Here is a 15,407-nt window from a genome sequence, read left to right as displayed (position 1 = left end):
TCCCTTTGGAAGAAAACTCCAGTTGCCTTGAGCACTACCTTCTTGGGGCAGATTGAGACAGTTGGTTTCTCTAAAAGGGCTTGTTCTTCACAGAGGAATGGGTGCTAGTTCATGTGGACTGACCAGATTGTCAGGAAAGTTCTCAGACTACAGGCTAGAAGTGAAAAATCCATCACCAATTTGAAACCAGGTAAAATGTCAGGATGAAGACCACTTATTTTTCAGAGAGATTAATTAATTGGGTTGATACTTTAGCATATGAAGCCTCAATGTCATTTGTACATAAAACGGATTTAGGATCTCATATAAATCATGCTAATACCTAACATTTCATAATTTTCATCATAACAAATTGAGACAAAAATCAATGTTATAAAAATTTCATGGAATTACAATAGAATTAAGCTAAACATTGTGAGACATCATAATAAGAAGTACTTTACCTCTATGGTCAGTTTACTAGTTTGAAGTCTCTGATCAGCCAAATGTAGCTGAGCTGTTAGTTTTTCATTGGTTTCTTTAAATCCCTTCACAGAAGACACTGCTGTCTTTTTCTCATTCTGTAAAACAACTATTTGCTGCTGCAATGACTTAATTCTTTCCTGCAGTAGAGTAACGGAGTGCCCCGGTTTCTGGATAATGATATTTCTCCTTTTTGTTCTGTTCACTAAACAAAAAACGTCATGTTATTAAACTGTCGGATCGTGATAAATAATATGATACCTGGTTTTTCTTTGACTCTTCAAAACACTGTTCTTGCCCGTAAAATATTTCTCAGTAAGCAAATCGGTAAATTAATTCGGTTAACCTGTACGTGCTCTATGTTGTTCTTTTTCTGAAGTGCTAACACTGCAAACTCAACAAGAACCTGGAAGTGAAATGTTTCTGATCAGTATTATTGAAGATAAAGGCTTCGGTGTCTTTTTAATAGATTTTTTTTTTTTTTGAGGTCTAAGCCAAAATACAGTTAATTTTGTTTCATTGGCTGTGTTGTCTACAAAGAGCAAAAAAGAACAAAAGGTAGTGAAAAGCCTTATTTTAGTCAGAAGATTCAGCTGGTGGGATTTAGTAAAAATAGAAAAGATGCTGTTTGACAGCCATTTTTTATACAAAAACTTCACTTTAAAATAATGAGGCAAATCTTTGAAAAATATACTCACACAAACTTAAGCAAGAAAACCCTGCAACAGCATATAAGTGTAACATAGAAGAGGTTTTGGAATATCATGAAGGAATGCTTTGTCAATCTTACATATGAAGTTGCCAAAAAAATATAATATTCCTACCTTTGTTTAGAATTGATGCATAAGATGTTTTGAGACAGCAGATCTTCCTCGTCTTGGAATGCAACTTTTCTAGGTCTTCATTCTGTGACTGGCCCTAAATAAAAAGAAGCACAAAGCTAGCGACTCTTCATTATGCACACCAACCACAATACTCCAAAGTTTTCTAGTTTTGAGAACAAAAAAAATACTTCAAATAATACACAAAATACTAATTAATTTTAATTTGAAAAATCAGTCTTAGAACATCACCCAGCGAAGAGTACAAGTTTCTGTCTTTCCCACCAAATGTAGAAGAAATAATGAACTCTTACAGGTAAACCATAACCCTTTCCAAAGAGTCCCAGAGAAATGTTAATGCCTACATTATTTTTTCAGATAACCCATGAATTTACTTGTAGGGAAAAAAGATGGTGTGTGTTACTTGAAAGCCTACACTATCATATTTTTCAAGATATTTAAGTGCAAATAAAAAGGAGCATGGCTCTTTTTAGTTCAAAAGGAAGATCAGATTAGACACCATACTGTAACTGGAAGATGCAGGAATACATATGAACATGCAAATACAGCCCCTGTGTTTGTAGAGGGTTTAACAAAAGTCAGCTGCATGCCTTTTAAATATCTGATTTGTAAAATCAGCTATTTCCAGAACCTATCAAATGTTCAACGACAGAAGCAGAGGCTGAAGAAAAATGCTGCTTGCAATACATAAAATGAAAATGGCCAGAACTATTACTCCAAAATAAAAGTACTATTTTCCTGCTTCTTAAATGCTCAGTGTATTTTGAAACATTTTTATTCTGTAATTCTGAAACATTAGTCCAAGTTTTAAAGTCTTCAGTTTGTAATTTCTATGTGATATCATGCAACATACTCCACTCTAGGCCACAGTTCTGATAAATGTATGAATTGTGAGAGAGTGCCAATGACTCCCCTGATACTGCACAGGGTATTATATATTTATACCACACAGAGCAAAGTCGGCCTCCCTGTGTATGAGAATACCATAACCCAGCTGGAGTGTCCTTAAAACCTCAGGAGGGATTTAAGATTCATGTTAAAATTGGTGTTTCCAACTGTCAATACTAAACCTTTTTTGTAATGCTGCATTCTGTACTCACAGTCATGCTTTCAGGTGCTTTTCCTGCAACACAGGATTTCTCCTGAAGCATATTTACCTGTTTAGGCCTCTTGGGATGCTTCCTGTGTATGCTCCAAGTCCACCAGTCTGTTACATATGTGTATCAGAATATATCTGTGTTTGTCTTTTCCAGTAGGAACAGAGAGTAAATACAATATAGGCAAACAGGAGAGGTGTTGGCTGTGTCTACACTGCCAAGCAAGAGAGACCAGAGCCTCCTGGATTCCCTGCCTTGTATATCCTCACTGAGGAGCAGCAGGAGATAACAGGAGTAGCACACCTGTCAGATTTTCACATATATCACGTGCACCTGCTCATACTATGTACTCTATACCAACAGACAGTTGCAGAAGAATTTTCCTTTTTTTTTTTTTTTTTAGCTTTTCTGCCAGAAAAACAGCTCTTTTGATGGAAACACAAAAATCACAAATGTATCACAAGACCAGAGAGTCTGTATTTGCTTCAAAATTTCGGAGACTAAGAAAATATAATGTTTTCAAGCTCTTATTATATCACTATACATAACAGAATTTCAAACTAGTTTTGTAACAGCAGCAAGTTTTTCGGTGTTTCAGTATTCTGTTTCTTTAACTAAGAAACAACAATATCTGCTTGTGTTTTATATTTCATGAAGTGACTTATCTGGGCAAACACAGAAGGGAAAAATATTAGACACTGTTCAAAAGCCCAAAAATGAGTCATGTTTCAGATTGTATGGAGCCTCTAAAGACCTGGCAAATGACCAGCTGCTCTCTTCTGTAAGAAAATGGCATATAGATGTTAGGAATGAGACAAGGGGTTCAGATCCCAGACAATGAATGTAAATGGGCTAAGAAGCAGCTAAAAGCACACTTTTCTCTAGATACAATCTCTTGGACAGAGAGCCAAAAGCATCTTTCTAAGATAGAGACAACTCTCTCTGTGAACACCAAACAAACTGAGAGGTGTTCATACCTGATTAGTCAGCACACTGTTTTGTTAGAGGGCAGGAGGGGATGTTGCTGTTTTCTTGTCATGGGTTAGGTCACCCTGTTCCGTATGGCTTTTCTGATTCAGACAGAGTTTAATGGGATGTCTGAGGCATTGTTTGTCTGGACTGTGAGAAAGCAGGTCTAGCTTCAGCAGCTCTACATTTTTCAGCCAGCTTTTGCACTCCTGACAGCCCCTCCGAATACTATGGCAGGCTGATTGTTCAGAAAACATTGTAAATGATAATGAAACTACCAATTGAATATCTGGAAGCAGATTTCTTTTTCAGTTTACAACAATAGTCAAATCAATTAAGAGGGGAACAACAGTGATAATACTAACTATTAAACTTCAACAATCTGCACAGGAGAACAAAACAAGTTCTATTGTATACCTTTTTATTATACTGCTGATTTTCACCTTCCAAATGAACAACGTTGCAGGGCTTTTGACTATCTTGTATTTGCTTTTTTCCCTGTTGTTTACTTCTGTCTGGCAGTGGATCAATGTTTTGCACTGTCTTCATAATCACTGTTTCCAAACTTTCAGAAGCTGGTATTTCAGTGTCACTAAAACAGCACATTCAGAAAAACAAAAAGCTAAACATTACAAGTTCCGAACAGCCAAAGCCTGAGCATGTAGAAAACAACACATGCTAGAAAGGAGAGAAATGAATATAAAATCCAAAGAGTTCTAAGCTGACCTATTCAACATACATATACAAATGCAATAAAGAAGTCTCTGAAACTGTATTATTACTTTCTATTCTGCCAAATAGCATCTCACGCTACAATGCATGGATGCCTGAGACTTTTAACTGCTTCTTAAAGGACAAGTTTTGTTACAGCTGACAAAATGGACATAATTGAAAAATTACTTGATAGTACTTCTCGTCTGTGAATGGCTCACAATGATACTATGTTTCTACTTTCCTTCATTTTCATATTTGATAACACAACAAACAAATGCACAATAGTTCACTCATTAAAATTTTGTTTCAATTGAACTTTATTTGTAGTGTTGACTGAGACAAACTCAGAAATTACACTTCAGTGAAATCTCTGCCTGGTAACCCTTTGGAGTGCTTTTAAATTCTGTAAGCTTGGTAGTCCTTCTACTGAAATTGCCTGTCATACAGTGAAAATGGACCTGAAACTTTCATCCTACTTTAAATTTTTCCTTAAACTTGCACTCAATGTGCTCTTAATTTCCAGTTTTTCACTGCCTTGCCCCAAATTAGAATTTGGTTTCTGATTTCAGTGAAGTCTATCTTAAAACATGAAGTCTTGGATATATTATTTTCTATATCACCAGTGGCTATTCATCACCATTAGTGCAAACAGATTTGTGAAGGAATCCCTTGACAGAAAGTAATTTTGATTTGTTACTTTTTAAACCAAGACAATATAAAAGGCACAACTGAGTTCAAATTAAGATGCATTGTCATAAAAATCAATGGTTTAGAGACGGACACTACTCAACCAGAGAAAAGGCCAATTGAAGAGTTCATTCAGAAACATGTTAATACTTTCCAAAACCTATCCTGACACATTGGTATGTCTTATTGACTGATAAGAACAGAAATCAACATAATAGTTCGGAGGTGCTGCAGTAGCACAGAGATATTTCTAACCACATACATGTTTCACTCACCTGAACGCTTTCAAGGTATGTTCTATTTAGATCTATAAAGAACAGTATTTATCAGTAAGTAGAAGAGGAAGCTAAATGAAGATACTTCCCTTACTTGTTGAGAATGACACCATGAAACTTTATCTTCAAGAATGTTCACTATTCTACAACTGAATTCCCTAATGCGATACTTGTACGATTATTTGAAGTAGCATTTATGGCTAGCCATGACAACTAAAGACCTGCAATGACTCTGTTCTTCAACCTCAAATGGCAGTGACAATTTGATTGCTCAATTTTGTTCTTAAAAAGCAAAACATAACAAACTAAATAAATTTAAAAAAGCCCACTAATTGCAGCAGAAAAACACGTATGTTTTCTGTAAAATCCGATCTGCAATATTAAATTAAACAGAAAAACAAACAAGCTTTACATTAACGATAGCAACTGACAAATCACTTTGTTCTTAATTTGTTTTCTCTCTCCAGGTACTGTGCTCAGGAGCCTCCTATTTTGCATGGGGAGAAGCAGGCTTCATTTGCCACTGTTGATTTGCTCCATATGACATATAAAGCCAGCATGAAGCCTACAAACACAATTCTGTTTTCTATACTCTTACATCACTTTCTCTGTATTTTGGATAAATACAGGTTGGAGAAATTTCTTTGCGTGTCTCTTAGGACAAAGTACTGAAAGACAAGGCGTAATACCCATTTACCTAGTGGCTTACTGCTGCCTCCTCAAGCCTGCATGGACAAATAGCAGCAGAAGCAAAAATTCTATACATTTATGAAGCTTGCCAGTGTAACTTTCTGAGGGCCTTGTGACTCATGACTGGGACTCTATGCAGTAACAATTACCTTTAAAGAACTGACTTTTAACCATCATTCAATTAAAGTTAGTACAATGACTGTGCATAAAACATACATGAAATAATTAGTGTGGATGGTTCTTAATTTAAAGGATGTTAAACAGCTTGTAGACATCTGCTAGCAAGCTGAAATGGGTCATTCAAAATTTATCTAACTAAATTAAGGGGAAAAAATGTTTCTCCTCCTGGGTCGGCATGTCACAAGATAACTAAACTGACTTAGTAGGCTTGCCTGGGAATCCTTAGCTGTCAGTGGTGAATATGCAAAGGGCCAGCAAATTAAATCAACCTGCCAAACTGTCAATTTCAAGCCTCATGACTGCATGAAAATAGCATCACTGGAAGAAATCAAGCATTGCCTTCTTTTGGGTTTCCTGGCACCTATTCAAATACTCATGCAGTTGTGGCTAATTTTGCATGCAAATTTCAGTCAATAAGCTCAGAACAAGACCTCCCAAGATATTTCAAAGGATCTGACAGTATTTTTTTTGAATACCAAATCAACAGTAGTTGAAATTCAATCTCCATTTGCTAGTGCTTTACATATGCACAGTGTCCCCTCTACAGGGCTAAGTTAATGAGAGCCGTACCTGCTTTCACTCACATCCTCCCAGCCGTCCTTACCGAAGTTCTCAAATACATTACTCATAACCTTGATGGACTGTTTGAGAAAAGCTCCATGATGTCCCACAGAGCTCTTTTTCTTGGCTGTTTTTAATTTAACCTTGGTGCCTGTTATCTTGCAATTACATTGCCCAGAGGTTGCCACTGCTTTGGCTTCATCCAGCAAACACTTCAGCTCCTGCACTTGACTCAGCAAATCTTCATTTTCATTTCTCAACCTGTTAGCTTCTGCCACTTGCCTCCTCCAAGAGGCAGCTTCTTTTTCCTGCTCATCGATCACTAACTGAAGTTCTGCTTTGTCTTTTTTTATTTCACAAATCCTCTTAAGTAGCGTTTCCAACTCTCTTTCTCTTGTGTCTGCATCTTCCTTTTGCACTTTTACAGATGCTTTCAAATCATTTTTCTCCTTCAGCAAATCTTTATTCAATTCTTTCTGTTTCTTTAATTCCCCTTCAATAGCTTTGAGTCTTCTTTCTAGTTGTTGTACCTAACAAAAGCAATTTTAGCATTCATAATATTTCAGCCTATACAGTAGGAAAAACCTACATTTTCAAATGTATTTATGATATTACAATAATATTACATTAAGCACAAGGACAAAAGCAATCTATAGTCCTTAATTTAAAAATAATTCTAACGCAGTGCAGATGAAAACATTTTAGCTGCAATAATACAGCTGTTGAACAAAGGGCAGATGGTAAAAGAAGTTAAAATTCCAAGCAAAGTGACACAGAAGTTTAAGTATGCTAATGAACCTTCCTGATGCATCTTGAGCTTATTACTGATTTGGTTATACATACTAATTGAATTTAAAAAAACATTCTATGAAGGAAAGCTATTTTGAAATACACACAATTTTGCACTAGCTATCTAAATCAACAAGTTATTTCAAGTGTTGTAAATACACAAATTAGGTATTAATTTGATCTTTCAGAAAATCCCCAATAAATCATACCAAGCTCAGCACCTAAAGTATATGAAGAACAAAATGTATTTTCTATTCCAATTAAGCCACTTTACGAGCTTCTCGTATATTGTTTGAAGAAGCATATTCAACCTATATAAGATGCATATAATAAAATCATAGGATCATTTTGGTTGGAAAATACCTTTAAGATCATTGAGTCCACCCATTAACCTAGCACTGTCAAGTCCACCTCTAAAACAGATCCCTGAGAACCTCATCTAAATGTCTTTTAAAAACCTCCAGGGATGGTGGCCTAACTGCTTCCCTGGGCAGCCTGTTCCAACACCTGACAACCCTTTCTGCAAATAAATTTTTCCTAATATCCAATCTGAACCTCGCCTCACACAACTTGAGGCCATTTCTTCTCATCCCATCACTTGGTACTTGGAGAAGAGACCAGCCCCCTCCATGCTACAACCTCCTTTCAGGTAGTTGTAGACAGCGACAAGGTCTCCCCTCAGCCTCCTTTTCTCCAGGCTAAACAGCCCCAGTTCCCTCAGCCGCTCCTCATCAGACTTGTGCTCCAGACCCCTCACCAGCTTTGTTGCCCTTCTCTGAACTCTCTCCAGCAACCAAATGTCTTTCTTGTAGTGAAGGGCCCAAAACTGAACACAGGATTCGAGGTGCAGCCTCATCAGTGCCGAGTACATGGGAATGATCCTTTGTTTGTGAAGTCCTTTGAGGTTTACACATATTTAGGGCCATTAACAATAAACAGAATCTCAATGTCCTGGAGTGTTTGCTTAAAGTTACAACCAAACCCCACCATTTCCAGAAATAAGGGGCAAATTTAATTTTAGCAGATACTAAAATGAAGATCTAGTCTGTGAAATCTTCCCAGAAGTTAGCAAAGGGCATTAAAGTGAGTTTTGTGCTCACTAACCACTTAGCCATTTTTGAGAAATATTTTTGGTTGGGTTTGTGGAAGCTTCATCAACACTCCATCAGTAAGGGAGGTGTCAAGTGCTCTAGATTTTTCTGGACATGGGTAGAAAAGGCTGTCTTTCAAGAAGCTAGAGTAGAATGCACATGGTCAACTCCAACTACTCACCTTGTATAATACTCATCAGTTCCATCACTTTGTAGCAATATGAAATGTCAAAACTTGCTTTGACTTTGAGAATATTGAAACCAGAGTAATTCTCAATAAATGCTACAGATTTTTGCAAGGACATTTTGCCAATGCATTTATATTATGTTTAAACTTAAGAAATTATTTACAAAGTGGGTGCTACAGATATGATTCAGCTAAATGAAAGGTCCTAAGGTCCAGAGTAAATTAGGGAAAGAGCTGCTCAGACTTCATATACAATTGTGAATTTGATATTGAATTTGTGAGTTTGATAGCAAACCTTTAATATGCATGCCTATCCACTGCTACTTTCCTTTGTGGGAATTCGTAGTAGTCCCACAATGAAGAGAGATTGCCTTACGTCTACATAAAGTTATTGGGTGAATTTAGAAATACAAGATTTTTTCCAAATGCTTCAATGCAACCAAAATCATAGTTTATACTTCCCTCCCCAATCGTAAGGAGTTAGACCAGTACCTTTCTTTAAACACCTTCCTAAACTGAGATTCTGCTATTATTTTTTCAGTTTTCTAAAGCAAACTTCTACACTCACTAGCACTTAAAGTCATGTATGACAGCTGGAAGGAAACAAACAATGAATAGCTTCTACACCTATCCCTAAGGTACCATCATAACTCTGTATATCCATAGAGATAAAAATTACGTAGCACCTGGCAAACAAAATTATAGTTCTGAAATATAGATGATAAGCAAGCATAAACTGTGTGACATTTCAGATGGTAGCATTCATATTATTTCAATTACTCACTCTACCTTAAGACAAATGAATGTGAGCACTTCCTATTCTGTGTGTTATTGTTTTAACGTGGTGTTTGTCATTCAGTAATAACGAGATGACAGCCTTCATTGCCTGACCATATGGCAAGTGTTACAAGTATATGCAATCACATCATCTGCTGTAAATTACCATACTTCCTACAAGTTAATTCACAAATAAAAAATAGACATACCCGAACTGACATTCAAAGTAATAGATTTGTGTTTATTCAATTTAAGCATGCTTTTAAAGATTTATAAGTAATTAAACAAATATTGTTTTGCAAAATGACAAACAAAAGGCAGGATACTGTTTGAAGGATGTCTTTTCTTTGCAGCAAACAAACCATATGGTAAAATACAAGTGAGCCCTCTTAAGTGAACACCTGTTAACGTACTAAACTACTTGTGTATATTACAAATATCAATACAAACAGCAACTAGTTAAGAATGTCTTGTTACTGTGCAAGGTAAAACACGCAGAATGTTGAGCAGTAAAGATTAAATACTCATCATATTTGCTAAGCCAAAGAATACTAAATGCATAACGTACTACCTTGTGAAAAGAGTGATAAACCAACATATGTAAAAAATATTTGCATATGCAATATTGTGCTAAAACTTAAATAGAACAAAAAGCAGATTTATCACTATTATGCATCGATTTTATGCTGTAGCAAAAGCTCTATGGGGATTAACATCTGATATCATGCAAAGTTCAATACTCAGCAAAAGAAATTAAGGTTAAGAACTTAAGAACTTAAAAGTGGTAAAATGCTAAGCATATGTTACTTCTAATTAGATAATTTGTTAGTTTTTAACATTATACCTCTAAACATTCTTTTAATTTTCTCTGACATTACCTATGTTTATCTCACATGATATGGTCACAGCTACTTCAGTAGAATTAATTTCTGACACAATTTTGGAAATCCACATTTTCAAATTAGGAAAGGAAAATCATGGCCTGAATTCATATGTACTGACTTTTATATATATATGATTCTTATATTAAAATTTAGATCTGTTTGATAGAGTTGGTATCTTACCTTCTGTAACCTCTGATGTGAAACTTCTTTCATATTCCACTTTGGAGTACTGTTCTTGACCCCATCATCTGCACTAATTTTATAAAGTGGCTCTATCAGAAAATAAATAATACATCTCTATCAAAAAATAAATAAAGTATGTTGTGACACCTAGTATTTCACTAAAACAATACCTAGACATTTTAAGGAAATGCATTCTTTACTTCTGCAATTATTTATAACATATTCTGTTTTCTTAACAAGACCTTTGGTCAGTTTCTAAAGAGTGACCTCTTTTCAAAGTGTTCTGTCACATAATTATGAATCTTTGTAGCATCACAGCATGTTTTTTTTCAGAGTGCAAGCTTTTCAAAGGTACAATAGATCTGCAGGTTAAAGACGCTGTACTTTCATTCCGATTTTTATTCTTTGATAGACTATTCCCTCTATGCCTTAAAAGCAGAATTCATTGCCTTTTTATCTACACAGTCACTAGCAGTTTTGTTCTCTAGGTCTTGTCCCCTGCCAGGAGGATCAGAGTGATTGGTGAACAAAGCAAACAGTAACAGAATTAGGATGGATGAAAACTTTAAACCCCTTTTTTTGTTAAGTGAAAGATCATGTACTTCATCAGATAAATCACACAAATCATTCCATTGTAATACTGTGAATTCATAACAATTAGAAACTGATACAACTAATGAAAGTGAATATGACTCCAAGCATCACTCTCAGAGACAGCTATGCACTCTAGGTACTAAAAATCTCACAAAAAAAGACAAGTTAAAAATTAGATTTATTCAAGAGAAAAATGGTAGGAAAAAGTTTAGAAGTACTAATATGTACAATAAATCAGAAGTAAAATACATTCTGTTTAGATTTGAACCAAGAGCTTAGCACTCATAAATTGTCCACTGCTCACAGAAACGAGCAATTACACATCTCAGAAGGATTTTTTCTTAGAATATGAAATATTATATTAAAGAACACAAAATCCCAACACTGTAAAAACACCACAATATTCACAGTTCTTTTCTTGCCCTTCTTCCCCCCAAATTAACTTAAAGGATTAATCTTAAGGGATAAATATCTGTGCTACATGGTGGAGGTCTGCTTTAGAAGCATCATTTCAAACTACACACAGACACTGCAGGTCACTTAAAAACTTTTGATTTATAAACAAAGCAAGCATAGAAGAAAACAGTATTACTCTCTGTAGATTCACAATCCTCTTGATATAAACAGTGACTAACAAGTTTGTTAGAGTGAATTAGACCTTTCTTTTGTCTTTGGAAAATGTCATGGCCAATTAATACTTCTGTATTCATGAAATAAATGGAACACTATTCTAAAGATAATAAAAGCTGAAAAAGGTAAAACTATGCATCTGGGGAATATGTACCTTTACCTTGATATTAATATGTTAGTTCCCATGTTATTTCAGACTACAATCCCCCAGCACAGTGGTACTGCATACATTTACAACATTCTTTAAGTAACACACAAAGATAATATGAACATGCTTTTCATCTTTTTCTAAATATTCACTCATTTGAATGTCTGCTGTAGCTTTCATATCAGCATTTACTGTACTCCACTGAAAAGAAAAATTATTTCCCATAGTCAAAGAAACTGATCAAAGCACACAAGGTGTTATGTTTATTATGTGGATGTATTAAAATACAATTTAAAACTCTATCTATAAATAAACATATTATAGGCAGAGAATAAAGAATATTACTGCAAAAAGAAAAAAATACACACATTCAGTATTATCATAGAAGTCACAAGCAACATAAACTAAAGAAAAGCCAAAGGTCACTGATGCATAACCCTTTCTATCAAGCAGAAAATAAATGGCCAATTCAGCCTCCTTTTCCCCTCCTCCCTTCTAATTGCTATGTAATTGTTCACAGGAATTGGTTAGGGAGGCAATGAAACAGCATCACCTATAACTGTCTGTCTGTCTATGATAGCAGAAGGATTCATCATGTCAGTCTACTCAGCAAGACATACGCTCTACCTATCATACTCCTACATAAAAAAAATAACAAGTTTTCCCTCAAGGAACAGACCCACAAGTCATAAACCCCTCTATCTTTAGTTATCAAATTACTGTGGTCTTACAGAAGTATACTTACATCCCACTGAGAAAACACAGTTAATTGCCAGCTTTAGAACTTAACACTTAATTCCTAATTAATAGTCACCAAATCTGATGATGAGTTAGTTCAACACCGCTACCAAAATGGCACTTGAACTATGATACTACATTTCACTATTACTATTTGCAGAAAGCCTTCTTGCACAAATAAGAAACTATCAGTTTCAAAAAGAAAACAGAGCTGTGTATTAGTCACTCATAGCGTACCTACATGAACCATCAAAAGAATGAGATTTTTGCCGCCAGTATGCACCAGGTGAAGGATTCGTCTGACAGACTGCCGTACTGCAGAAAGCCCCCGTGCTACTGACTCCAGTGGAAACCACCCATGCTCCCAAAAATGTGCCAAGTCTGAAAAGTGGGAAAAACCACTGTGAAGACCAGAAGAGGGGAATGCCATTCTTACACATAAGCTGGGGACACAGTGGATTCAGGAGAAGTCTCATAACGAAGCAAGCCTTCAAACTGCCTCATTGAAGAAACAGGAGGCTGACAGTTTACCATCTTTTAATAGAGTACTTGCTATTTTTGTGAAAAGGATTAGATGAACCCACTTTCCCACTTTTGGAGGAACTACATGAGTACCTGCCAATTTATTCTTTGCATTCATACACAAATAATTATATGAACAGTGAATTTGGATTTGATGAGTACAGGAAAATAAATAGCAATGGAGAAAGAGATATCATGGACAAGTGAATCGGAACGGAAAAAAACCTAGGAATGGCAGGAGCAGTGCTTCCTTATCCCTTGACCTCATCTTTGACAGGCAGGGTTAGAAAAATGATACGGAAGAGCAATAAAACTAGCCGGTACTTCCTCCTGACAAACACAACTGATACCTAATCAAGCAAGACGATAGAGCCTTTTTTAATACAGGGAAGCTCAGCCACTTTTTTCACATTTATCTCTTGGTGTTATGATGCCTGATGGAAACAGGTACCTGCTAAGGTGAAAGTGAATTCCAAGATCACTTCTACATGGAGTAAATCGATGTCAGGTTTTCTTTTAGAAAAGAAAACATACTTACTAAGACTATGAACAAAGTGTATTTAGACGACATCGAGTTTCGACTCTCAGCAAATTATAGATAACAGACCTGAGATTGTATTTTTATTTGGGAAGAGGTAAGCATTTAACAGACACTTTAGGGCAGAGGGCATACGTGCTTTCTTAGCATGCGATCAAGGATTGCTCACATACACTAACCTATGCCGAAAGATGGACATCCAGCTCCAGTCATTATGGTGTAGTCTTCTAGAAAATGTCAACCAGTTGATAAAAGTGTCCACCACACTGCAATACTCTAGCATTTGCAAAGGGAATAACAAGGAAATTACTTTTTATGGACTAGGTGAGTGACTATGTTTTATACTTTAGTTGGTAAAAGTTTTGAAATGGATAGAATCATCTCAGTCTTAGGTGGTAACAAAAAGTGTTGCTTAATACATGTCTTTGGACTTAATTTGGTATCTCATAAAAATGTCCTGTTCACCTAAATGATACCTATAACAACAAATGCTGGAAAAGGTAAATAAAATTTGCCTAATGCACTTCACTCATAGTTTAACCCTTTTTCTCAGTCCCAATTTAATGACAATTAATCATCACACCAATAACCAAACTAGAAGTGTGTATCTACCCACACACTTTTAAAAGAGAATATATTTCAATCTGAAAAGATAATGAAAAAATAAGGAATAAAAGACTAATTGTTAAAGCACTAAACATGTCAAAAACTGGCAGTTTCAGGGATCTGACTGCTTTTTGGAAACACATGGTTATTGCTCAGCAGGCCCTCAACTCCTCCTCACTGTTGGTTGCCTTTCTACTTCTCTTTGTCCAAAGACTGACTAAATTGGCAAAAACAAAGAAGTGATTTTTAAAGTCAGTATTTGAAACCTTCACTAGATCTCTTCAGCTCTATCTGGGGCTACGAAAGTAACACACAAGAAGCAACATGAAAGAAAACAGTAACTTTCTGTCTTCAGCAGCTGGATATTTCCACTTAGTTTTACAGATACGACAAAATAAATTTAAAATAAAGGTAAGAATAACCTTATTTTTTTCATTCAAGTGGCCAACATTATCACAAAAACAGAAAATGGCCAACAGCAGAAAACTGAGATAAAGAATGGTAAGGGTTTATTGCTAAGAATATGCAGAGTACTTCTCCAAGGCTCCCACTCCCTTCCTTTGCACAATACTGTGCACAAAAGATTCACCACAGACGTGACACCCAGCTGGACTGTAACTACACACTCTTGAATACTTCTCCCAGACCATTCAGAAACAGCAAATAACACAAAGGACCAGAGGAGTGATGGAGAGGCAATGGTAATATATTACCCATCCAACTGACAAAGACCCATCTTCACAGAACCATCACTATTGTAAGGATTGTAAAGATACAAAAGAGGATATTCACGATCAGTTCTTACGAGGATTCTACCATTTTGATTTACTTTCAAATTCACATACTTTGTGAGACTAAAAAAAGAATTAAAAAGTATAAAAAAAGAAGTCTGAATAAGCAAAAAATTTCTCTGTCGCTGCATTTCAATACTGCATATACCATTTCAGATTCCGAGGAAAGTTTCATAAGTATATAAACATGTTTTAGATTTTGCGTATGTATATTTAAATAAATATACATAGATATTTTAAACAAAATAACTAATTTTATATGTAGTATATACATGTAAGTTGCAAACATGTATTAGTGTGTATCTATATATAAAAATTGTCATTGATTTAACAGGCATATGGAGAACTTAAGAGTAAACAACCTTAGAATAGGTATGGCCTTATGCTTACAAAATACACATTCAAGAAAAATAAATTAATGTTTGGAAAGAAAATAACCTTAAAGTTACTAT

General features: G+C 35.5%; 1 protein-coding gene across 1 annotated transcript in view; it reads right to left on the bottom strand.

Annotated features, from left to right (window-relative positions):
- CNTLN (centlein) overlaps positions 1 to 15,407 on the bottom strand; it is a 197,981-nt gene that overhangs the window by 57,343 nt on the left and 125,231 nt on the right. Inside the window, exons 14-18 of the mRNA XM_065656536.1 lie at positions 10,386 to 10,477; positions 6,487 to 7,007; positions 3,788 to 3,962; positions 1,287 to 1,380; positions 444 to 667 (exon numbers count right to left, since the gene is read on the bottom strand). Of these exons, the coding sequence (XP_065512608.1) occupies positions 444 to 667; positions 1,287 to 1,380; positions 3,788 to 3,962; positions 6,487 to 7,007; positions 10,386 to 10,477 (1,106 nt within the window). The remainder of the gene's footprint in view (positions 1 to 443; positions 668 to 1,286; positions 1,381 to 3,787; positions 3,963 to 6,486; positions 7,008 to 10,385; positions 10,478 to 15,407) is intronic.

The sequence above is a fragment of the Caloenas nicobarica genome, chromosome Z, assembly GCF_036013445.1.
Source record: "Caloenas nicobarica isolate bCalNic1 chromosome Z, bCalNic1.hap1, whole genome shotgun sequence".
Classification (NCBI taxonomy): domain Eukaryota; kingdom Metazoa; phylum Chordata; class Aves; order Columbiformes; family Columbidae; genus Caloenas; species Caloenas nicobarica.
The sequence above is the reverse complement of the archived record's forward strand: the minus strand, read 5'-3'. Positions and strand labels throughout refer to the sequence as shown.